This window comes from Sprattus sprattus, assembly GCF_963457725.1.
Source record: "Sprattus sprattus genome assembly, chromosome: 1".
Taxonomy (NCBI): Eukaryota; Metazoa; Chordata; class Actinopteri; order Clupeiformes; family Clupeidae; genus Sprattus; species Sprattus sprattus.
Window position 1 is genome coordinate 45544633 of NC_137920.1, and position 27592 is coordinate 45572224.

General features: G+C 39.6%; 1 protein-coding gene across 1 annotated transcript in view; it reads left to right on the top strand.

Annotated features, from left to right (window-relative positions):
• The window catches only part of LOC308371864 (glutamate receptor 4-like), a gene marked incomplete at both ends in the record, with an annotated part of 100002 nt that extends 74384 nt beyond the window's left edge, over positions 1–25618 (top strand). The window contains 7 exons of the mRNA XM_080846891.1: positions 506–712; positions 1489–1862; positions 14366–14564; positions 14701–14948; positions 16310–16424; positions 25094–25231; positions 25454–25618. Of these exons, the coding sequence (XP_080703017.1) occupies positions 506–712; positions 1489–1862; positions 14366–14564; positions 14701–14948; positions 16310–16424; positions 25094–25231; positions 25454–25618 (1446 nt within the window). The remainder of the gene's footprint in view (positions 1–505; positions 713–1488; positions 1863–14365; positions 14565–14700; positions 14949–16309; positions 16425–25093; positions 25232–25453) is intronic.
• Positions 25619–27592: the final 1974 nt, after the last annotated feature.

Consider the following 27592-nt stretch of genomic DNA (forward strand, 5'->3'; position numbering starts at 1 on the left):
TTTTTATGCTATGTAGGTGTTCAACAAATGACCAGCTTAATCGTCTTTTAGTTTAACCAGTCTACAAGTGATTGCATTTTTTTGTGGGAAATACAAAAAATAACCCCTGATGTTATGAACAAGGCGCAGTGGTTATCAGGAAAGGATAATGTAGACCCTACAATTCTAGTAGATTTATTAGTACATTTATACAAACTAAATATTGATCTGTTGCATGCAATAGCATCAGTTATTCATGGATCTAATTAACTAGTGTTAAATGTTTCTGTCACATCTGTGGGATATAAGTAGTGGTTCTCAGTCATCAAAGGGGAGTTTGAAGTTGAATTGAGAATATTGCTAGAGTCATTCTTTTAGTCTTGCAGAAGTTACATTCCAGTTGCATTATTGTTTTTTGTTGTCATGCCTTTTGCTTGACTTGTTCTTGTGCTCCACTTTGTGTTTAACGGAATAGTCTTTGGCAGGCCACCATAGTCACGCTCTTTTTTTCATCTGGTCATTTTAGGAGGGTCCATATGTTATGCTGAAGAAGAACTGGGAGTTGTATGAAGGTAACGACCGATATGAGGGCTACTGTGTGGACCTGGCTTCTGAAATTGCCAAACATATTGGCATAAAGTACCTGATCTCCATAGTGCCTGATGGGAAGTATGGCGCCAGGGACCCAGAGACCAGGATCTGGAATGGAATGGTTGGGGAGCTGGTGTATGGGGTGAGATATAACATAAGTTATGAACCACATGGTTCTTGTCGTAAATACAAATTATGCTTTGGGTAAGATATAACATAAGCTATGATCCACATGGTTCTTGTCGTAAATACAAATTATGCTTTGGGTGAGATATAACAAAAGCTATGATCCGAATGGTTCTTGTCGTAAATAAAAATGATGCTTTGAGGGCATGCATGTGTATGTGAAGGTTGAATGCTACATGTTTGAGGACATGCATGTGTATGTGAAGGCTGAATTCTACATGTTTGAGGACATGCATGTGTATGTGAAGGTTGTGCTACATGTAACATGAAACCCTGATTCATGACCATTAGCGTCTCTAACATCGATTGATGTTGCATTAACTTAGTCAAGGCAACCAGACCACTGGAGGTCTTCATCTGCATAATAGGCTGCTGTATGGGTAGGCATACACTGAACATCAACAGGACAGTGCGTTTTATTGTGTTAAAATAGGATATTGCTCTACTCAAAGCCCTGTACCATCTTAAAATAAGCATTCAGCACCCAGTTAAGTAAAATAGAAAGGTACACTCCATGTTTTGTTGCTCACTCATATGGTGAAGTGATTTATGAGCATTCATAAGATTACAGGCTGTCAGTCAAAGTACTGGTATAGGTTTTGAGCACCTCTCTCTAAAAATGTACAATGTTTTTTGTTAACATTGTTAACAGTGTTTGGCCTTTTATTCTTAAGGACTATATTGATATGAAAAAAAAAACATGCTAAAAATAGTTGTGTTCTTCTTCCTCAGAGAGCAGAAATCGCTGTAGCCCCATTGACGATCACCCTGGTGCGGGAGGAAGTCATAGACTTCTCTAAGCCTTTCATGAGCTTAGGGATCTCCATCATGATCAAGAAGCCCCAGAAGTCCAAGCCTGGTGTGTTCTCCTTCCTCGACCCTCTGGCCTATGAGATCTGGATGTGCATCGTGTTCGCCTACATTGGTGTCAGTGTGGTGCTCTTCCTGGTCAGCCGGTTCAGCCCGTATGAGTGGCACACAGAGGAGCCGGAGGAGGGCACAGATGGCGTGCCCAATGACCAGCCCCCCAATGAGTTTGGGATATTCAACAGTCTCTGGTTCTCTCTGGGTGCTTTCATGCAGCAGGGCTGTGATATCTCTCCAAGGTAATGTGCTATGTTATATGCTATTATTTTAATCAGAGAAATATAATGGTCGATAGATATAGATATGTTTTTTTAAGATGTCTATTTGATATCTGGAGTCCAGTTATAGTGAATGCTACCATGATTATATGTAGTGCATGTTAGTATAGTGATTATTATCAAGCCTTTCCAAACATAGAGGGATGTAAAATTATATATTTGTCCATCCTAACTCTGTGGAACATATTTAGACTCAAGCCCCTTGTTTGACAACAAAAATGACTATGGAAACCGCCACACATGCAAAGTTAGGAAGTTGAAACACAAAGTTTACATTGAAAAAATATATAACTTTCCGGTACACAAATGTCACTATTGATTTTGTGCAAGTCATACAAGTCAACCCAAGTCCTTATTTAATATGGAAACTAGCTGTGGTAAATTAGGCTAAATTTGTTACAGTTTCTTTTTGCATGATGGGCTGTAATATAGTCGTCAATCTGTATATTACCAGTACATACCTATGAGCCAAAACATCATGACCAGCGCCCAGTATACATGTGATGTCTCCATGCCAAAAGAGCACCAACCCACAGAGACATGAACTCTACAAGACCCCTAAAGGTGCCCTCTGGTATCTGCCACAAAGACCGCAGTAGAACTTGAACTCTACAAGACCCCTAAAGGTGCCCTCTGGTATCTGCCACTAAGACCACAGTAGAACTTGAACTCTACAAGACCCCTAAAGGTGCCCTCTGGTATCTGCCACTAAGACCGCAGTAGAACTTGAACTCTACAAGACCCCTAAAGGTGCCCTCTGGTATCTGCCACTAAGACCGCAGTAGAACGTGTAAGATGTGAAGTGAGGCCACCATGGGGTTCCACCACATCCCACAGATGATCCATCTGATTAAGATTTGGGCAATTTGGAGGCCAGGGCAACACCTTGAAGTCTCCACAAACTGTTCAGATATGGTTAGAAGAACATGATTAAGTGTGGCAGAGCACCTTATGTTCAGATATGGTTAGAAGAACAGGATTAAGTGTGGCAGAGCACATTATGTTTAGATATGGTTAGAAGAACAGGATTAAGTGTGGCAGAGCACATTATGTTCAGATATGGTTAGAAGAACAGGATTAAGTGTGGCAGAGCACAAACTGTTCAGATACGATCTGATCTGATACGATCTGACGATCTGAATGTGTTTTACTGCGGATTTGATCACCCCACATTCACACCCCTCACCCGCTCCAACCCAGACTTCACATAATCATCGGCACCCCCTGTTATCACCTCCCCCCTCCCCCTGACTCCCCCCCTGCACTGATGGTCTGTGAAGAGGATGTGTGCCAGCTCTTTCAGAGACAGAAGACAAGGATGGCATCAGGCCCAGACGGTGTGACCAGGGGCGGAGATCCCATTTCATTGCAGGGGGGGACAATACATGGGAACATTTCCGAGAGTAATTCCGGGGGGGACATTAATAAAATTGCTGTCACGAGAGCTAGCATAACTTAGCTGCTAAATACTGAATTATCTAATAACAGTGACCAACAGAAACTCAACGTCAGTTTTAAATTCTCTAAACGGCAATACATGTCCTAACACGAAATATCTACTCACAGACAAATAATGTTGAAAAGTTCAAACGCAAACCAAGGCACTTCAAGGAGGAATTCAGCTACATGCAAATTACGTCTTCTCTAGTGCCCTGCGCAGCCGTGTGAAGTTCATGAGCCGTCCATTGAGTTAAAACTAATAAAATCAGACCATGTTCCTGTGATAATCTCCAAGATCTCCGCTGGTATGAGAGAAACTTGTCCAACCAATATATAGAGGCGCGGAAAAAATTAAGAGACCACTTCAAAATTATCAGTTTCTCTGGTTTTACTATTTATTGGTATGTGTTAAAGTAAAATGTACATTTTTGTTTTATTCTATAACCTACTGGCAACATTCCTACCAAATTTCAAATAAAAATATTGTCATTTAGATCATTTATTTGCAGAAAAATGACAATTGGTCAAAATAGCAAAAAGGATGCAGTGTCTTCAGATCTCGAATAATGCAAAGAAAACAAGCTCATATTCATTTTTAAACTACACAATACTAATGCTTTAACTTAGGAAGAGTTCAGAAATCAATATTTGGTGGAATAACCTTGATTTAAAATCACAACTTTCATGTGTCTTGGCATGCTCTCCACCAGTCTTTCACATTGCCGTTGGGTGACTTTATGCTACTCCTGGCGCAAGAATTCAAGCAGCTCGGCTTCTTTTCATGGCTTGTGACCATCCATCTTCCTCTTGATCACATTTCAGAGGTTTTTTTATGGGATTCAGGTCATGGCCATGACAGGGTCCTGATCTGGTGGTAGGGGCAGGCAAGGCAAAGTACAACGTTGTCCCGGAAGAAAAACTTGCTTCCTTTTGCTCTGACAATGTTCCCCAACTCTGAGAAGTGTTTTTTCCAGCAGGGCAATGCTCCATGCCACACAGCCAGGCCAGTAAAGGTGTGGATGGAGTATCACCAGATCAGGACCCTGTCATGGCCAGCCCAATTTCGAGACCTGAATCCCATAAAAAAAACTCTGAAATGTGATCAAGAGGAAGATGGATGGTCACAAGCCATGAAAAGAAGCCGAGCTGCTTGAATTCTTGCGCCAGGAGTAGCATAAAGTCACCCAACGGCAATGTGAAAGACTGGTGGAGAGCATGCCAAGACACATGAAAGTTGTGATTTTAAATCAAGGTTATTCCACCAAATATTGATTTCTGAACTCTTCCTAAGTTAAAGCATTAGTATTGTGTAGTTTAAAAATGAATATGAGCTTGTTTTCTTTGCATTATTCGAGATCTGAAGACACTGCATCTTTTTTGCTATTTTGACCAATTGTCATTTTTCTGCAAATAAATGATCTAAATGACAATATTTTTATTTGAAATTTGGTAGGAATGTTGCCAGTAGGTTATAGAATAAAACTAAAATGTACATTTTACTTTAACACATACCAATAAATAGTAAAACCAGAGAAACTGATAATTTTGAAGTGGTCTCTTAATTTTTTCCGCGGCTGTATATAGCACTTGTTGTCTCTGTACATCTCACTTATGGTGTGATAAACTCACTCTCATTAATCCAGCCTACTGATTTTTGCTTAGCCTCCTATCTTGATCTAATTCTTTTTATTCAGACTTTACGTAACTTTCATGACCAAAAATGTAAATTGGCCAGCGATTAAATTCGTTTTTTTGTTCATAAATGAATGTAGGATGGTCGGAGCAAAGCCTCATGGGAAATGCCTTTATCCAGTGAACGTAGGGAGATGACTGCGCAGATGTCAGAGAGAGAGAGCAGGTGAGAGGACCTGATGAAAACAATGAATGTAGACATATTCTCGTATTTATTATTAAGGAAGTCTGTAGAATTGAACCACAAACGTGCACATGCGTAGAACCTATTCAGTCTTGTTGGTCTGAAATAAAACATAGAAAAAGCACGGAGGTGAGGCACTCACTACCTTTGCCTCAATGATGGGGGCGTGTGATAGCCCACCGGTCGGGTTAATATTAGTACTGCCGTTGTTGTAGTGCAGGCGAGAGAGGGCGCGAAACAATCTCACAACCTGACCGTGTACTGGGCAGATTGACTGGAACACTGAGCTGTAGCCCCGCCCTTTGGAAACAGCATGTGAACCGAATCTCTTTGAGGAATAGGGGGATGATGATTTTTCAACACTTAAAATTTACATTATTTTTCGTTTATAATAAGCACCGCTTGTGTCGACGTGCGTTTGTTTCATATTACTTTTTTTTTCAATTTTGTTGGGGGGGAGGACAACGTTATGCGAGGGGGGGACGTGTCCCCCCCGGGATCTCCGCCTATGGGTGTGACACCCTCCTGTCTGAAAGCCTGCGCTGATCAGCTGGACCCCATCTTCAGATGGATCTTCAACAGATCTCTGGAGCTGTGTGAAGTACCCTCCTGCTTCAAACGCTCCACCATCATCCCAGTCCCCAAGAAACACTGCATTACTGGTCTGAATGACTACAGGCCCGTCGCCCTGACGTCTGTGGTCATGAAGTCCTTTGAAAGACTGGTGTTGACCCATCTGAAGGGCATCACAGGGCCCCTGCTGGACCCTCTGAAGTTTGCCTACTGCGCAAACAGATCAGTGAATGATGCAGTCAACATGGGGCTGCACTACATCCTGCAACACCTCGACTCCCCAGGGACCTATGCAATAATGCTATTTGTGGACTTCAGCTCAGCGTTCAACACCATCATCCCAGAAGTCCTCCTCACCAAACTCACCCAGCTCACTGTGCCCGCCTCCACCTGTCAGTGGATCACCAACTTCCTGATAGACAGGAAGCAGCAAGTGAAGCTCGGTGAAACAACATCCAGCATCCAGCACCCAACATCCAGCACTGGTGCACTTCAGGGATGCGTGCCCTCCCCACTGCTCTTCTCCCTCTACACTAACGACTGCACCTCAGGTGACCCGTCTGTTAAACTCCTTAAATTTGCAGACGACACATCAGTCAACTGCCAATGATGAGACTGCATATAGGAGGTTGAACAGCTGGCCCTGTTTAGCGGTCGCAACAATCTGGAGCTTAACACGCTTAAAACTGTAGAGATGATAGTGGAGGAGCCCCCCAACACTGCCCCCCCTCACCATACTCAACAGTACTGTGTTGGCTGTGGAATCCTTCAGGTTCCTGGGATCCACAATCTCCCGAGACCTGAAGTGGGAAATCAACATCAACACCATCATCAAGAAGGCCCAGCAGAGGATGTACTTCCTGCGCCAGCTAAGGTACAACCTGCCTCAGGAGCTGCTGATCCTATTCTACACCGCAGTCATTGAGTCTGTTCTCTGCACATCTATCACTGTCTGGTTTGGATCCGCCACCAAACTGGATAAGAACAGACTTCAACGGACTGTCAGGACTGCAGAAAGGATCATTTGTGCCAACCTGCCCACCATCCAAGACCTGTTCGCCTCCAGAGTCAGGAAGTGGGCAGGAAAAATCACTGCAGACCCCTCTAACCCTGGATACAACATGTTCCAACTCCTTCCCTCTGGGGCGCTACAGATCTCTGTTCGCCAAAACCTCCAGAAACAAAAACAGTTTCTTCCATCTTGCTGTCTCTCTTCTGAACAGCTAACCCTCTGTGGAACTGTAATGTACAATTACCACCGCAACCATATTTATTTATTTCACCCTTACTGTATAAACATCATACACATACCGCATAGCATTTATTTATTCCTGCTCTTCCTGGACTCTCCACTTTGCACTATTGTATACTCCTTGTTTATACTTTTTTAGACTTCTTGGGCTGTTAACCATTGCACTGTTGTATTGTATTGTTTCGCACTGTTGTATTGTTTTGTGTTGTGTTGTATATTTTGAGTAATATGTGTGAGCACAGTGAGAGCCACTGCACCAAGACAAATTCCTTGTTTGTGCAAACTAACTTGGCCAATAAAAGCTGATTCTGATTCTGATTCTGATATGGTAAGAAGAACATGATAAAGTTTGGCAGAGCACAAACTGTTCAGATATGGTAAGAAGAACAGGATTACCCCACCTTATGGATCTTCTGCAACTAAAGGAGGCCAATAGGGAATTGCTTTGCTATGAAGGAGCATAGTCTCCAGTGGAATGGGTCAAATTGACATGCACTTGAATGGCTGACCCAATAAAACATTTCCCAGAGTACCACATTCCCTCCTCCAGCTGGTCTTATTCCCACAGTGCAGTCTGTCCAGCTTGGGGTTAAAGGCTGCCCCATGCACAATATCATATTCCTCCCATCATGTGAAAAGTAGTTCCGCATTGGAAATGCTTTCATCTGGCTATAACATTTGGAAATTTGACAGACTCTTAGATCTTTAAACCTGGCCATTTCTCCAGCATCCTGCGGATCAACTACAAGGATGGATTGTTTGTTTAGTTTCTGATATATCGTACACCTTGAAAAGTGTTTTTTTACAGACCTATCAATATAATTTGTATAATCTGTGAGTGGCATAATGTTTTGGCTCATCAGTATTCAATAATGTTCAATTAATTTCAATTCAATTGTATTTATTTATCTGTATAGCGCCAATGCCAATTAAAATGTTCTCAAGGTGCTTTACTGACTAGTGCAGTAGCTTCAGTCAATTTCTCGTATTTTTGCATTTTTCATGTTTTTCTTCCTTTTGCAAAAAAAGGAACGCTTTTTTCAGAGTACTGTGATATGGGGTGACTAAACTGACTTTTACCCATAATTGTTGTTTAAAGTTTGGATTTCAATACAGCACTATATCTTTCTACTTATCTATCTATCTTTCTTAAAAATAGAGGTTTCACCAAGGCCAAAGAATGCACAAATTATTGTAACCAAGTCCACACAAAAACTGTGGATCAGGTAGCAGGTCGGGCATAGTTTTGCCTTGTTTAATGTGAGAAATTTGAGATGCAGTCAGGTTGAATTAAAGCCCTGTGCTATCTCAGGAGGCTAGCAGACCCACGCATTACTTGCACTAATTCCTCCACTAGATAATTAATTTAGAATAACCAAGCTTAGGCAGTTTTCCCACTGCCACAACAGTTTACATGTGCCAGGGTTTTTAGACAGCTGTTTGTCAAACTAGGGGCCCCAATGTGGACAATTGTACTTGGCTAAACAAAATATTATGATTCATTATAAACTTCACAAATGAACTGTGTGCATGTGTGTATTATAGTCTGTAATTTATATCAATTTGCAGTGCTGGCAGTATATTTTATGTCAGTCCATATTGTTCAGAATTTGTGCTTTGTCATTCAGTTGCTCTATCCATGTTGGTGATCTGTGTCTGTTTCCCTGGATGTATTTGTTCTTTGTGAAGTGTTTGTGCTTTCACATTGTACTGTTGCAGCTAATTTACATTTTGAATCCTCTATTACAAGCAGGTGTTTATGCGCAATCATATCACAGTCTGAGACATAGGGCTGTCACGGTTTAGAAAATGTGTAGCCAATTACCATAAAGAACTTTAGAGTGGGGGGCATTCCTTTTTACAGCCAGTTTGATTTAGTTTGTCTTGCCTCTTGCCTCTTGGCAGCCATCTTGGGCAAACACGATCAGACTGTCATCTAAATGAATGAGGAGAGACCCGTAACTCCAAATAGGATGGTCAAACTATATATATTAATAGTACATCACGTGAACCTGTGTTGAAATCTGACAAATATGATGTGAACATTATTTCCCCAAGGCTAAAAAATATTTAATTTTGTGTGCTGACTTGCTCACTGCCCATGCTGTCCTGCATTGTTGCAGCTCCTCTTTCTGGAGTAGGACTCTGTTGCTTTAAACACACTCTAACAGACACGTTTGCTGTTTGATTGAGAGATAATAAAAAAAGTCATACATGCATTCCAAGTAGTACGTTTGCCGTGACAGCCCTAGTATGACATTCATGTTAACTTATGATCATCAAATGGAGGAAAACAGTTATTGCTATATATTGTGCACACGTCTGTCTGGCCCTCCTCTCTGAATCCGCTTAGTCTATATGTATATGCATGTTACTATAAAGCCATGAACCCTTTTTTGACCCTAAAGAGGAAAAAAGAACCTCTATTTTTCAGCTTCCCCTCGATAAGAAATCACTCCCATGACAGGAGAATGGAGAGCAGAGGTGTATAAACACAGCCACACTTGTCCAAAGACTGCAGGTACTAGATACCAATTGAAATCATAGTGTCTGGCTCCTCCCCCTGTCCCTCACCACAGGGAAGCTATAGTGGGCCAACAGCATGATTTGGATTGAGAATAGAAATAATGTAGGAAGAATGCTGTCTGTTAAGAGCCTCCTTAAAAGATGTGTTTTTTTCTCTATTTGCCCATTGGGTGGAACTTATCCGTAATATAGAATATATCCGTTCAAAAATTGCTTTAGCCCTTGAATAGATCCCTTGAAACAAGAATATTCAAAAATATTTTGTACAATATGGTCAGCAATGTAAATTAATGCATTTTCCTGCATAGGACATTGCCATTAACCTCTTAGCTGTTCTTCATCGTATCTGTCTTTCTGGGACGTACCATAACACTAACTGGCTAACTGACTCAGTAGTCCACATCTCACCTTACATTTTGTTGCATAAAATTAAATTGAAAATTATGGTAAAAGAAACTGTATTGATAGTCTTTGGGGTTGGACTAGCGTTGATACCCTACACTCTGTTACAACATGGCTCTATCACCTTGACAGATTCAAAATGTGTGTTAAACCACAGTAGCCTATGCTCTAATTAAATCTTTTGATTAGATATTTCATTGGGCCCTAGTATTGTATTGCTGATATTTCATTGGGCCCTTGTATGGTATTGCTGATATTTCATTGGGCCCTAGTATGGTATTGCTGATATTTCATTGGGCCCTAGTATGGTATGGTTGATGTTTGGTGAGGACTTATCTCTGCTTTTGACTTCACCAGTCTCACGTCATTTTGGGAGTAAAAGTGCATCAAAACTTAATTATTACGATTGAGTGGTTCTGGAGATATTGCAATGTATCAATTGTAGCACCGTGTATTGATGACATTTCAGAAAATGTGGTACCTTTACATTGAACAACAATATTAATGAGTATATGGAATTAAATTTGACTTGTACAACACTTTTGATATGTTAGCAAATGTAAGCGGAATGTAGAGTAGTACAATAATGTAAAAGTAAAGGTAAACCACATTTCACATTTGAAGGTTGAGTGATTCACATTGCATAGTCTTTATTGACAAAATGTTACCAAAAACTCAGCACATTTGGTATCAATGCACAAGTAGTCACGTACCCATTATGGAACTAAAACAGACTTGAATTTTCACTTTGCAAAAAACTGAGACAGCATTGTTAAAAAAAAATAAACTGAAAAAAGACACATTTGCCCACAATATTTTAAAGTTAAAAAAGGTTGACTTCCCAGTCAATTCAGTCAGTCTGTGTAATTTTGGGGTTGAAGTGACTTGACATTACTTGCTCCTTTTTCTTTAAGGGCAGGAATTAATACGTTTCTGTAGCAGCCATGTCTCATTGGTCATCTGTCTTTTTTAAACACAGCTGGATGTTTTTTTTCTACCTTTTGTTGTTGTTTTTACAGTAGTGGTAGTAGTTAGTAGTGTTACGGCTGATTTAGGGTTGTTTTATACGCAGAACCGTAAGCACGTAATTGACCCAAGGCACTTGTTTTAAACAAGTTTTGATTAACGGTTCCAAACGGTTTCCTAAGGATTGTGCGTGTTGCAAAGAACTATAGGATTTATTTTGAGTGAAGTTAGCATACAGTATATATTGCAGCAGGACAAAGGAAAAAAACATACTGGAGCATGAAAGTGTAGTGGGCGAAAGGCTTGGTGATATGAATACATGTGTCACACAAAATACAAAGGTTGGCAATTCAGTACCAGTGGCGAAAAAGACAGATCACTTTAAAACGATGTGTTTATGAGTTACATTATTCCAAGATGAGAGGTAAATGGCGAGAGAATCTCATCATGAGTGTATGTTGTCAATGCTTGTAAATACAATGGTGCTGGCCACAAGTTAACGCCACGTTAATGTTAACTTTTGTAAGTGAGCAGACCGGGCTCATTCTATCAAACTTGCGGGTGCAATTGATTGATTCACGTCAATATGAACTCAATGAATGATATCACCATGACTCACAAGTGGTGGAAAATGAATATGAAAGTATTTGTTCGGTGAATTAGCACATTCTCTCCAAACAATCGCGGGTGAGAATGGATATTCTTTCTATAAATTTGCGGTCATTTAAAGAGGGTTTGTAAAGGAGTTCATGTCTTCGGACCTATTCTGTTATGTTTGTTCATAATCCATAAGAAAAGGCTTGTGAGACGGTCTGCAGGGTATTCATGAAATTCTGGGTCTAAAAAAGTCTGAAGTATGCTATAAAACCGGAAACGTGAGACTCTGTGAAAGGCTGTGGTTAGCCGGCCAATCACAGTCTTTGCGAGCTGCGTAGGGCCGGAGTGTTTTAGTCGCATAGTCAGAAATTTTGGGCGACGCACTTAAGCACGTAAGGGGGGGTATTTTACTGCGCAGGGGGGGGGGGGGGGGGGGGGGTAATCTTACGTGCTTACGCGTTGCGTCTAAAACAGAGCATATATCACCCTTTAGTTTTGATTTACCCAACTGCTAATTCTACAGCTAGATTAAGTCTTAAACCTGTACTGAAATATGGGCCAATTTCTCAGGTTTTTGTGTGCTTAATACCTTGACAAAAATGCCCCAGGACTGAATTAGGCAATGATGAACCACACTAATAACGCCCCAGGAATGAATTACACAATGATGAACCACACTAAAAACTGCCTGGGTATCAGCAGGAGTGAAGCTCCATACTTGTCGCTATGGATAGGCCAAAGTTACAACAGTGACCGACCTCAGAATGCACCAAAGACAAGACAAAGTGCTTCCATTTTTGAATAGGGACCTTGTAGGGACTCCTCCTTCCTTGGGAGTGTGTTGTGTCTGGTTTGGGTCCTGCTGCTGGACATCTCTGGTGGGGACGTGTCTGCCTACAGGTGGGAACCTGACCAGCTGGTGACCTGGTGCCAACAAAACAACTTGAAGCTCAAGTTCAACACTCTAAACCATTGGTGATATTTGTGGGCTTTAGGAAAAGCCCAGCCCCAACTGCCCCCATCATGCTTTCTGGCTCCCCAGTTATCAGTACCATCTCCTAGGAGCTCAAATGGCAGCTTAACATCAGCTCCCTGACAAAGAAGGCTCATCAGAAGATGTGGAGGGCATGCCAAAGGCCATGATGGTGCACCTTTACACTGCTCTATCACTAACCTGCTTTATCACCATCTAGTACACTGTGTCCACCACCATGAGCAGATTGCAGTGTATCATTCGCACTGCCGTGAGAGTAAACAGGAAAGGTTATGACCAAGCCCTCCCACATTGGACTGAATGTTTTTGAAAAAACCCCAATCAGGACTAAAACCTCTCGCCATAAGACACCCCAATCAGGACTTAAACCTCTCGCTATAAGACTAACAGCTGTAGGTCCCAATAATGCCCACTAACTCCCATGAACAAGTATCTGATGCGTCATATTATTCTTCACTTAATTTATATTTATATACATATTTGGCGTATTTTCTGTACATTTGTAGATATGTTGTTGTGATTCATTTGTTGCTGCTTCTTTATTTTAACTTACAAGTTATTTAGAGTTATTAAGAGGTGTGAATATGATGTCTTGATCTTTACTCAGACTCAAAATTTGAAGGTCTTGGTCTTGATTTGAATTCAGTTTAGGTGGTGTGTTCCCCATCACTGCCTGTTGGTGCCAGTTTAGGTGGTGTCTTCCCCATCAGTGCCTGTTGGTGGTGTCTTTCCCAACACTGCCTGTTGGTGCCAGTTTAGGTGGTGTCTTCCCCATCAGTGCCTGTTGGTGGTGTCTTTCCCAACACTGCCTGTTGGTGGTGTCCTCCCCATCACTGCCTGTTGGTCCCAATGTGCAGGCAAATGTATCATCTGAACTGTGTCAAACAAAACTCAGTTTTTACTCCAACCCTAAGGCACATTGTGTAGTTTTTACAGTATTTCAAAGGTTTATGTTTTTGTTGGTAACTAGTTAAACATGACATCCTGAAATGTATTTTGTTGGTATGGTAACGTTTTTCCCGTATGACTGGTTTTAGCAGAAGTTTCAATAGATCTACAAAGGTGTATTTGCAACATGTAACATGCAAACATCAATGGGGGTCACCCAGATATTTTTTAATCATATGGATGTCTTTATGCTACATGTAACCATCTTGGCCAAACTGTTTGGTTACTCCTGCAAGGAAAAGGAGTTAGGTGTGGAAAATATGATGCCACCAATTAGTTTGGAGTGTGGGGTATGACATTTTGCTGCACATTTGAGATTGATTAACTGACCTGTTCCTCCGAACGTCTTGAGGATTTTATGATCTGCTCAGTGAAAAACAGGCAGTATCCACTAGGAATGTTGAGGAAAAAGTCATATATTAGCCACAGAGCCTACATAATCAGTATTATAATAGAGGAAAAAGCAAACAACTTATTGTGTATTCGGTAGCCCTCATTTCAGCTAGTTTCTCTTGATTTAATATTCCAGAACATAGAATCTCCATCTGCAGTGTTTGAGTATAGGGAATCCTGATGTGTTGACCATCATTTAGAAAGTCAGTGCATGGATAAATAGAACACAAAGTGCTGTCCAATCTAGAATATTAAGTTGAATAATTAGAGGAACAGGATGACTCATTTGTCATACTTGGTTTAGTTGATTCAATTAGTTTTTTTGTCAGATACATTTGTTGCTATTATCCCTTAATGTGTTTCTTTTTGTTATCTACATCATCCACTCCTTTCCTTTTCCTTTCAACATATCTCTACATTCCACATCCCTCTACATATCCGCCCTGTTTCATTCTCATCTCCCTTCTGCACTTTCTCAATTCTGCTTCACTGGACAGATCTCTCTCTGGGCGGATTGTGGGAGGAGTGTGGTGGTTCTTCACCCTCATCATTATCTCCTCGTACACCGCCAACCTGGCTGCTTTCTTGACTGTTGAGCGGATGGTCTCACCCATTGAGAGCGCTGAAGATTTGGCTAAACAGACAGATATAGCATACGGAACATTAGACTCAGGGTCCACCAAAGAGTTCTTCAGGGTGAGTTGTGATATTTGAAATGAGCTGAGACTTACTGATCATTACCATTGTAAATCAATATGGGTAGCTGTTAAAGTGTCTTGTCGGCCCTAGTCAATATCTCCCCTGGGTTCTGTGTTTTTTTCTGTCTATCCAGAGGTCAAAAATAGCTATTTATGAGAAAATGTGGACATACATGAAGTCCGCAGAGCCCACTGTGTTCACCAAGAGAACAGCAGAAGGCGTTGCACGCGTGCGCAAGTCCAAAGGGAAGTATGCCTTCTTGTTAGAGTCCACCATGAACGAGTACACGGAGCAGCGGAAGCCCTGTGACACAATGAAGGTCGGAGGCAACCTGGACTCCAAAGGCTACGGAGTGGCGACGCCCAAGCGCTCACAGTTAAGGTGGGTGGAGTACTATAACAATATATGACATCATGTTGTTATGGTATTCCACCCTCCCTGGCGTGCCGTAATCTATTATTTCCCCCTTTTTGTTGTATTTAATGTTTTCTGCCTAATGGTTTCTTCCTAATGACTCATTGGTCGAGGTTCCCATGAGCTTATGTCAGGCAACGTAAGGTGCTTTAGCAGAGAATTGTTTTTCCTTTAATGGGAATAGATCAGTCAAGGCAGTTGTAGGTTCAGACTGACTGTCTTACTCTTGCACTTAGAATAGAATTAGCGGAACATTTAAAAGAGAAGAAAAGTGAGAGGATGCATAGGATTGTACTTCCACATGTATGCAGATGCAATAATTAAAAATATATCTGACTTTGAAGCACCATCTGAGAAGCTTAAAATTAATACAAATGAATGAGTGTGAGCTGGGTAGCTACTATTTTAGGGCCACTGAAATATCACAAATGACTGTAATTTCCTGATTGTTAATTGCGGTTTATACATTAATTATGTAAACATTTCTGGGTTTCCTTTAGCTAGCTAGCTAGTTATCAAGCATAGCAACTAGGCAACCATAGCAACCAGGTAACATAGTTTGCTGCATAACCTGAAACAAAGTTTAGTTTCTCAAAATCAGCTCACCAATAAAAGGCAGTCTTTTGTTCACGGTGGTCACAACCACTTGTGTATGATGTTCAATGGCTTCACATAGATGTGAAACAATCCTGATGGAAATAATTTGATGTCAATGGAGCAAGTGCCTACTCCAATACATGTAGTGAATGAAAGGGGTAAAGTCCCCTCTCCTCCTTGCCCTTCTCGAACATGTTAAAGCCGTGGTCAGCAGGGGATCTAATATTGATTCGACTTAAACATTTAGCCTCCATTCCCACATAACACGTGTTTTAGTTTTATGTGATAGGATGATGTAACTTTAAATTAACTGTGGTTTATACAAGGGTGCGGTCAATACACAGATTTTGTTTTATAAAATGACATAAATACTGTCATGTGGTTTCTATTCAGTGCGGTGTATAGTCAGGAATATACGGTAGTGATTCTGGCACAAATAAGTCAGTAGAGTCGGAAGACATTATTTGCCGAAGACATTATATTTATTACTTTTAGCATATGGTCCAGAGTGAGTGCCAGTGATTCAACCTCACTAATACTACTATTGTGTGTTTGCAAGCCAGATACAGTCCTTTGAAACCCTTAAAATGTTTTAGCAAAAGAGCTTTGTTTGATGCTTTTTGTTGGATATGTCTAGTTCTCATTGAACTGATAGTCCCTGTCCTTTGTACTGTTTCTTCCTCCTATCTGCTTGCTGCCCATTCTGACAAAATATGTTTTACTGTTTCAAGAAGCGCAGTTAACCTGGCGGTTTTAAAACTGAATGAGCAAGGCCTGTTGGACAAATTGAAAAACAAGTGGTGGTACGACAAGGGCGAGTGTGGCAGCGGTGGAGGTGGTGAGAAGGTGAGGCACTATGGCACCACATGCGGGTAAATTGTTTCTGTGATACTGTGATAACAGGTGCAACTGCCTGGGCCTCATCTTATAGCCTAGTATCTTACGCTTCTCAGCAGATAAAGTGGAAATTGCTTACTGTCAAAACATAAATATTTGCATAACACACCACTGTTAAAATTAATACTTAATAAATAAAACTACCCACTTAAACATATTTAATATTTCAGGCATAATATACCTGTTTTTGTCATGGACTGCTGGTTTAAGGCAAAATGGTTGCCAATAATTGAATTTCAGCATATTTGTATATTTTGTGTTCATGTAAGTATATCTTCCCTATCTATAGAAAGCTCATATCTTTTGAATTTGCTACTTTCTTCGCCAATTATTTTGGATTGACAGTAATTCCCTATCGTAACGCGACCTATTATCCCGCAGGTCACCAAAAAATCCGCTTAACAAATATGTTTTAATCAATATAAATATGATTTAATGAATCAACCTTACATATTTCAGAAGTGACAGGTGTGTAGACAATGCACGAAGTCTTGTTTGACTCTCAGCGGGAACATTTCTACCGTATTTTCCAATTTGTTTTGTACAGTCGCGAAATGGCAACAAAGTTGGCGACGACCTATTATCCCGCATTGATTTAAAATGCCGTTGGAAATAAAGCTCAACAAGAAAATTCTCGTCGCAAAATCAAAATTCTACTATTTGTATCAGGCTGGTTTGTAAACGCAGTATTACAACACTATCTTATACACTTCAATACGCTGTATATGTGCCATTTTTGCTACAACGCTAATTGAAATACCCTTTTTGGGCAGGGACTTACGTTTTCCGAAATCTGGGACCCTGGTTGGCAGTTAAATGAATATTAAGTTAGGCCTACTTGTACCAGCGCATGAGGGATAATAGGTCGTGCGGAATAATAGGTCGGGCTACGATACATAGAATAGTTTTGCAGTTGGCCTTGGCAGTATGTGCCTGTTACTGAAAGTGATGGAGCAGGGTCCCATTCATATGTCTGTTGCTCCAACCACAGACCCCAGACCAAAACACCTCCAAGAGTAGTAAGACATGTATGACTCATGGGGCCCTATCTCCATCACTTCGACAGAATATGTATGCAAGCTACTGTGACTGAATAACATAAAATAACATGATCTATGATGTTATTTATGTTATTTCTCCACGTGGTTGAAGAACTCCTGTAAACCTTGCCGATTTGAAACTGAGTGAATCAGGCATCTTAGGCAAGCTGAAAAACAATAAGGGACCCAAGGACTCGGGAAGTAAGGTCAGTCTCCTCCAGTCTAGGACTCACTGTTATGTAATGAAGTAAGGTCAAAGGTCAGTCTCCTCAAGTCTAGGACTCTGGTGTATTGTGGGTAGTGTAGTCTATGTAATGCTCCCACAGACACAATGGCAAGCTGTGTGCCAGTGAGAGTATAGAAGAAGAATAGAGCAAGAATGAGAGATGTGCAGATAATGCATGTGCATATTCAATTGCAGTATAATTAAAACCAGACATGCCAATTTTTGTCAATTGATTTTAGGCAAGTACTGGCACCCATTTCATTCATAAACTGGAATTTGAACTAAATTAGCCATGGAATGACAGGACGTTTGAGGCATTGGGAGGGAACCTGTTTAAAGCAGCACAACGGATCAATAGGTATTCGCTAAAGGTATGCTAGCAGCTAAAACTAACGAAATCTCTTGAAATGTGCTGACTTTGACATTATGACAAACTAGTTAATCAACGACTGTCCTTACACTGTCAAACATCAAGCAAGTGCAACATAAGACAAAGCAAGACGGCAAATAAGCTTCTTAATAGATCGGCAGAAAGTAAACAAGTCAGGTCGGCGGGCTGCGGCAGGCAAAACTAACGCAGTTATATGCCTATGGACCCTGCTATCGCAATGGCACGGACGCGATTCTCCATATTAAAAGTCATTGTAGCTCCCCAATTTTTTTTTAGCTGTTATTTTAAGGTTGAACTGCTTATCCTAACCCTAATCCTGAAGTATAATTGTTGCCTATTGGGGCTTTAAACTAGCCTGCATTTTCAAAAAAAAACCTTAGTAATAACTTAAGTTTTCATTCAACCGCTCTATTCCAAGAAAATGGCTCTATTCCAAGAAAAAGTTAGTGAAATGTAAGCTAAAATATATTAATTAATTCATCTTTAGAGAGCTCTATGTTTGGAGAAATGATCATTATTATGATGTATATCATATTCCAATGTAGTATAAACGTATATCATTTATATCCCTGATATGCATTACATAGGTTAAACTGATCTCATGACATATTTTGCATGTTTTTATAATGGCGACATAACATACAATATTATTCCAATTTTTATATTCTCATTACTGTCAAGTTCAAGTAACCATGCAGTCTCAGCACAAATGCACAAAGGAATTGACTCATTGCTCATAATTATACATAAGTACACAGACTTCAGGAAATAATTTTGATTACAACTATAGGGCGCAAACCTTTACAATAATAACCCTAATATACAGTATAACAACCGTAGGGTGCAAACCTTTATAATAATAACCTTTATATATAATAACTATAGGCTGCAAACCTTTATAAATGTTTTAAATATCAAAACAAACATACATCAAAAGTAATTAAGAATGTTGCTGCAGTTCTTTTCCAAACATCTTCTCCTACTAAGCTGCTCATGAAGGGACACAACAGTATAGCCTTCGAGAAACATTGCCCTGTAAAAGTATTCAACCCCCATGAAAGTCATAACCTTTTTCTGGATAACAAAAGATACTTCTTTGGCTTCTGCCATTGTCTTTGCCAGTTCCATATCCTTCAGCTTGTCAACACATACACATGTACACTGTCCATTAGGGGGTCTCAAAGCACGCTTTGTATTGACGGAAGTGGTGTAAAGTGAGCTACATTTCACAACTTTAGTAATAGTAAAATATACCAATTTTCACGTAATGGGCCTTTAAATGCGGAAAAAATGAAATCTTATTACCAAATTACCTTACATTTCTCTTTGAGTGAAAAAACAAGACCTGATGTTCTCTGCAAGGGACATGTAACACAAAAATAAGATTTATTTTAGAGAAATAAATCTCTGTGACATGTTTATTGCATCAAAAGTACTTTAATTATATAAAACTAGTGCAGTGCCCGTAGGGGGTAACACCTATGACGACGACTGTTCTATGACTATGACATCATTCACAAAAAAGTGTCCCGATGTATCTGTTGTAATTCGTTTACTTTGTTTTCTCATTATTGCAATATTATAAACCTCAGTCTGCATTTACCCTGGCTGGGAGAGGCTGTCATTCGGAAGATACTGTGTGTGATCGCCTTTGCTCTGTGTTCATTAAACCTGTGAATAAAAGGCTGGGTGCCAATCAAAATCACAACGCAAGAGTGGAGAAGACTACACCGCTACAACGGTGACATGGGTTTGCACCGTAGGCTACGGCAAACGGTAAAATACAAATATCTCGCGAACTATGATTTCAAAAATCTTCAAAATCAAGGATGCACAGGTTCATGTCATGCGTAAGCTACATTACTTTGAAACTTAATATAAAGAAGCTTAAAAATAAATGAATAGATCAAATCAATCAATGTCTTAAGATTACCTGAGCAAAGAATTTGAATGCGGACCTCCTGATTGTATCCAACGGTATTCTGAACTTTGAGTGAAGTCAGGATAGTTTAATACTGCTAGGCGTATATTGTTTGATTGTGACGTCACTACCCATAGTGCCGACGGGACGGGAAACGATAACCCATTAGTGGCTACGGGAAACGGTAAAATACAAATATCTCGCGAACTATAAATTCAAAAATCTTCAAAATCAAGGATGCACAGGTTCATGACATGCGTAAGCTACATGCAAAATCTCATAACTTACGTAACTACCGTCAGTGAGATACGCCCTAGACAGACTGACACCCACACAGAGATTCCTGGATTTATAGATAGACTGCAGTGCCCGTAGGGGGTAACATCTATGACGACGACTGTTCTATGACTATGACATCATTCACAAAAAAGTGTCCCGATGTATCTGTTGTAATTCGTTTACTTTGTTTTCTCATTATTGCAATATTATAAACCTCAGTCTGCATTTACCCTGGCTGGGAGAGGCTGTCATTCGGAAGATACTGTGTGTGATCACCTTTGCTCTGTGTTAATTAAACCTGTGAATAAAAGGCTGGGTGCCAATCAAAATCACAACGCAAGAGTGGAGTAGACTACACCGCTTCAACGGTGACATGGGTTTGCACCGTAGGCTACGGCAAACGGTAAAATACAAATATCTCGCAAACTATGAATTCAAAAATCTTCAAAATCAAAGATGCACAGGTTCATGACATGCGTAAGCTACATTACTTTGAAACTTAATATAAAGAAGCTTAAAAATAAACGAATAGATCAAATCAATCACTGTCTTAAGATTACCTGAGCAAAAGTCTGTATCTGTTCACCAAGAAGAATTTGAATGCGGACCTCCTGATTGTATCCAACGGTATTCTGAACTTTGAGTGAAGTCAGGATAGTTTAATACTGCTAGGCGTATATTGTTTGATTGTGACGTCACTACCCATAGTGCCGACGGGACGGGAAACGATAACCCATTAGTGGCTACGGGAAACGGTAAAATACAAATATCTCGCGAACTATAAATTCAAAAATCTTCAAAATCAAGGATGCACAGGTTCATGACATGCGTAAGCTACATGCAAAATCTCATAACTTACGTAACTACCGTCAGTGAGATACGCCCTAGACAGACTGACACCCACACAGAGATTCCTGGATTTATAGATAGATGTTAGAAATTAATTTCTTCCACGTCTTTATTTGTATTGCAAGCATTTATGTTCAGGTATATTTACAAGGGCAAAATTATATAAAATGTTACAAATCCTTTTCTTCCAGGTCTTTATTTTTATTGCAAGCATTTATGCTCGAGTATTTACAAGGGCAAAACATTTGTCTGCTTAAATGAAAATTAAATAAATTACTTGCACAGGTATTCAAACCGCTGTGCTTTTTAATTCCCGATTTAGATAGATAACAAATTATTAACAAATGATACAGAGGTGCCACTTATTATCACTCACTGTATTTATTTGACCACAACTGATCCCTATTAGGTACTGAAAGTTAAAGGTGTAATTATCATGGATTTAAAAACCCTTCTGTTTAAGATTCAAAGACAAAATGAAGACAAAATGTGCTAAGATTGGATAGTTGGCTGGCAGACACCTTTCAAATATCCTCAGACATATGTTAAGATAACAATAATGGGGTTTATATTACAAACAAACAAAACATTTTTTGTTTACATTTACAGTGGTGTTTATATTACAAACAAACACATTACGTTTCTACACAAACCTTGTCAACTACGGAGATTTGTCCACCATTATTTCGTTTATTTTTTCCAGAACGTACTTTCGTCCCATCATGGCACACTTACGTCACTCATGGTTCCTATGGTCCACACTGGGAGAGTACCTCCCCTGAAGTAGAACCTGAGCAAGTCCCTCAAAACGTTGTTCTAAGAACTATGATCGTTCTCAGTTCCTGCAGTGTGGACAAACAAAAGAAAACGAGGGGCACTATGATGATCAAAAATGTGTTTTGGGTTGGTACTCATCAGACATAAAATAACAATTCCTGATTCAGCTCATGGCCCATTTTGCTATTTTGTGAACAAATCAATGTTCATGTCAACGTTCAATGAACAGGAATTTATGTAATTTGTCAGTATCAATTTATTTCTATCCATACCAAAATTGGAAGGTGGACCTAGTACTATATCTTGCGGATATACAAAAACGACATAACCTGACCACTAGGGTGCGCAGCAAACAAACTAGCCTACCTAAATAACAAGAGCAATCCTAGATTTCTGACCTCCAGCAAGGGTTGACGTTGATAGTAAAGCAAGATCTAAAACGTCCATCTCGGCCTCGTTTCCCTATAACGACGTATCTTAACGGCCTACGTGGATTTTCGCGACATCGTACACTAAGTAACACTTTCTATTTAAGTGCTTTTCCCAACCATCAACTTAAAGTCAGGTGCACGAGCGCAACGTGCACGAGTTCTTAAGTAGCTCTTAGGAGCTGTTTACGTCAGGTTAACCTGTTTACGTTAATTGCTGTGAAATTAGCTAGCCTATGCGTGCATCGAACGTGCAATGTGCACTGAATTCGGGGCGGGGATAGTAACGCCATCTCCAGCAGAGTAGCCTATTTAAACTGTGTTCCCATTGTAAGGACATTTATTACGATCTGTCTGAGAGTGGGCTGTCAAAGCTAGCATCATCGAAGTCATACAGTACAGTAGGCTACATACATTCAATAAAATTAACCTACATTTGAGTCCAACTGCATGACCATTCTTACCCTACACTTACCCTTACAATAAAGAAGTGATCCTATTTCAACCATAACTTCATTTTAAATAATGTCTTTCTTTATGACATTTAGTTTATAGTTTAGACAGCAACGTTGACATCTACAGTATATTCAACTGCATCCACTACATAATCTCAAACTTTATTTGATGGTAACTCTCCAAAAAGGCTACCATTAACACATTTCTTAATGAAAAGGAAACATGCATCACAATAATACTTCAGTGTAACCTGTACCTATGTGGAGTGCAAATATGTCTTGCCATTACACTACCCAACAGCCCTACGTCTGCTAACACTACAGAATGCATAATTCCTAAAGGCACTGCACTAGTTTTGTATAGCCTAATCTTTATTTTCAAATACTCAATATTCTTTATTTCTATTTTGATGGGAATAGGCAGGTGAAACAATGACATTCTCATGATGTGCTATACACAGAAACATCGTTTGGATTTCTTCTACAATAGGCCGAACGACACCCCTGGATAAGGTGTCGAGGGGGTTGAAGCGTACGTCATGCGTGACTGTATGAGCTATGAAACTAGCGATTAAAAAAAAGTCTTAATGAAGAACATATAAAATATGTATGTATACAACCATCTAGCTAGAAAGCTACCATATAAGCCAATGGAGTGGTGGCATAAGCGCTAATTGTGCCATAAAACTACTGTTTGAAAGCTTCAGTTAAGACCTACATACTCTCCATTGGTCGCGTAGCACATTTCAGATCAAACCGAGTCATTATAAACATATAAAAAGTTGTGTAGATAGCTTTATTAATGTAAAATATTCCTCGCTTCAAGTAGCCATGTTTTTTTTTTTAATTCCCCTTTCTTCCGAACGACCGTCGAACGACGCCCCTGGTGGATTAAATCGCTAAGTGTGAAGTTACTACTGGTCCTGACCACACGTAGAATTCTTCTCAACGAAAGATACACTTAAGCTAAGTGCTGCGTTGGGAAACCCGTCTGCAACGTAGGATTCCTCTTACGAACGATTTCAAGTGCTTTTTAGGCTAAGTGCGCGTTCGGGAAACGAGGCCCAGAACAATAGCCCGAAGTCTACATTCATTGTAAATTTCTTTAAAATTCGGTCATTGGTTTTCGAGAAATGTCACTTTAGGTGTGAAAACAAAGATCCGGATCCAGAATCCGGATCCAGATCAGGACCAAGATCCACCTCTTGTGAAATTTTCAGAAAGATCCGCCCAGTAGTTTCTGAGAAATCTTGTCCACAGACAGAAAGACAGACAAACAGACGGACAAATAAATAAATTAACGGACCCGATCGCATAACCTCCTTGCTGGAGGTAATAATTACTGATAACTGTATTAACCCTAGAAAAAAATCTTTCAAAAAAGTCTTTCATCCTCTGTTACGTGGCTGATTGTCAATGTTCATCAAAATTGTCTCCTACCTTCAGACCAAACCACACAAAAGTTGTAATGCCTTCCAGTAGGTCACTTCTTAGACGCCTGTTGTTTCACGTTGGGAGTCAGCTGTAGATGTTTGTCGCCCAATCGCAAGCGTGAACTGTTTACGGAACGTAAGGTCTTCTATATTGAACAGCACTACGCTATGGCGTGAAACGAACAGTATATAGGCATTTTGAACAGGTTTGTAAAGAGTTCTATAAACATTATCCACACTATATAAAGACGTAAGAGGGGCGCTGTGCCCAGCATCCATTCCTCAGGATGTGTGTGTGTGTGTTGGTTACCTAGCTTTATAACAAGTCTACATTAACTGACTTATGGAAGAGGAGGAATGGAAAAGACAATGGATAAAATACTAACATTGTTTTAGTTTTTTTCCTTTCATTAACATCTCATTTGACGTCTCAACGCCTTACTTCTTGAGAGAAAACACTCCTTGATTTCCTCTATCCACTGGAAATGTAGTGTGGTAGTGTAGCGTACTAACGTAGAATGGCGCATACATTTGATGGGCAGACACAGTATCAAAAGATTCCATGTGAACGAATGTTCAATAATGAGTGTTTATTGCTGTTAAAAAACAAAAAAAAGATTGTGCACAATTTCCTTAACCATGTTGTATGCATACACATCTGTCTGTGTTTGTGAAACGTGTCCAAATGGTGTCTGTCTTAAGTATTGCCATGTCATGTATTTACAGTACCTTATGAATAGTATACGTGTGATTGCTCTCTCTCTCTCCACTCTTATGAGTCTGACCTGTCCTCTCCTTCTCTCCATACGCTGCCTTCAGGACAAGAGCTCCCAGGCCCTGAGTCTCAGTAATGTGGCAGGAGTGTTTTATATCCTGGTGGGGGGCCTGGGTCTGGCCATGCTGGTGGCTCTCATCGAGTTCTGCTACAAGTCCAGAAACGAGGCCAAGCGAATGAAGGTGGAATTATGTGAATGGGATCTTAGAATGGTTGATGCGTATAAAAATATCAAATACCTTACATGCTGTTTTTTTTCATCTTTTGGCTAGAAAGTCTGTGCTCTGTGCTCTGAACACATGTGCTTATGAAAGCTCTGCATTTGTAATGATGAACCTTGTTTGGTATGAGTTTAGTGACTTACTGTTTTTTTTGCTCCTTTTCTCCACACCCCTGGGCTCCAGTTGACCTTCACCGAGGCCATGCGTCATAAAGCCCGTTTATCCATAACGGGGAGCATGGGTGAGAATGGACGAGTCCTGAGTCCAGACTGTCCAAAGGCTGTACACTCTGGACCTTCCCTTCGACAGACCTCTGGATTGGCTGCGGTCCCTTCTGACATGCCATGAAGACTTAAACCATCTAAGTGCCTTACCCACATCACTATGCCAACCAATACATAAACACCCAACTGAAACTACCCTACAAAGCATAGAATTCACAGGTTATTCACTTTTTCAAAATAAAATTTATAGAGGAGTAAAACAAAGGTGATTTGCAAAAATCTGATTGATTTTGAGACCAACTTGTCACAATTACTAGTGCCAACTAGTTAACTTGAAACACTTGCTGAACATTTGCTAGTTACTGGAAAATGGAATGCCAACCTGACAATTCTGTCCAGTTGAAAATGTATGCACTTTTGTCACCTGAGATCTTACGTCTGAGAAGATGCAAACTTGAAGTAGCAAGTAGTCTGAACAAGAATGGGCCTCAGCTTCTAATATTTGGTCACATTACTACCGAAAGATTATATTGTGAATATTTCTTATACTTTCATGGTTGTTCGAATACAACCATCTTAATCTTTATTAACATACCTATCACAATTGCAGTGAAGATATGCTTACATAGGATTACATTTGGGAAATTTGAAACACAATTTTATCAAATTTTGACCCAGGATTTTCAGTGTATTTCAGATTGAGCCATTATAAACATGGTATTATTTTTGATTAACATCTGAAGACTAGAGACTTTTCTTTAATCATTTTTGGAAAAAATGAAGCACATCAGACCAGGTGGATCTTTGATTATCAATGCTGTTACCTTTATAATGGATATAATGTGACTTTTCTACATAGAAAAAAGTGTTCAGAACAATAGCTATATTATTGTATTCCAAGTTTATGCCAAATAGTACCCCATTTTTTTTAGTGATTTATGAAAATACCTGTCATAAAATAGTATCTTGCGTATAATATAAATAAATCATATAACAATATATAAATAGTATAGAATAGAAATAAAATTGCAGTATCTTGAATAAACACCAGGTTTCTGCACAGTCTCAGACCAAGACATACACTATTTATCAATCAGCAATGTTGCCTCAGGAGCATGGAGGGAAGAGTTGTATTTGGTTAGCAGTTAAGCTCAAATATCAACAACGTTTCACCAGAATCCAGACCCCACCTTAAAGCTTATTTGCTTACGATGAAATACATCAAATATTGTCACACTATAACATTTCAGTAGTATTAGGACCAGATTATCTTTTTTTAATCAAAGCTACCTTTCTAATTCAGAGTAATCGTTACTTCAAGTTTGCTGTTCAAAGAAGTCTGTGATAAAAATGCACTAATGTGCTCATTAAAATGAAAATCTGGTAAGCCAGAAGATTATTCAGTTATTGATTTACCTTTTTAGGCTAAACTAAACTGGTACGCCAGAACATGATTCAGTTATTGACTAGATAGAAGAGATAGAATGTCCCAACGAATCAGATGGATATCGGTAGCAAAAAGTAGGGTCCAACATTATTTTTTACAGACGATACAAAAAATACAAATCTTCTGTTGGAATGAGGGATTTACAGTGAGGGTCAGCTTCAGGTTTAGTCAAGGTTAGTGACAATGTTAAATCATAACCATTGATGGTAAACTATCATGTAGTGGACAATTGAAAGTGTTGCCGAATGGAATAAAATGGGGACATTTAAGATATTGTTATAAATATTAATTATTATACTATAATACAAGCACCATACCTTACTAAACTGAAGAAATTGTATTATTTGAAAACATGAATAATCTAATCGTTTTGTGTATAGAGGAGGACACTGTGCAACCTACTTGCTCTTTCAATGGAAGTAGCAAAGACTCAAGTGAAATACGTTGATTAAGAAACACTTTAGAAAATACTTTTTTGCAATAATGGATAGCAAATTAAATATATGTTTTATTTATTTATACAAGTTTACAGTTGAAGTTTATAACCATTCACAATAGGAATGCTATTAAGGCTTTCGCCACTCCAAACTGAATCCTTCCATTCTGGGCAATTCTTTCTTAAAATCTTTAAATAAGCTCATTTGATACCAA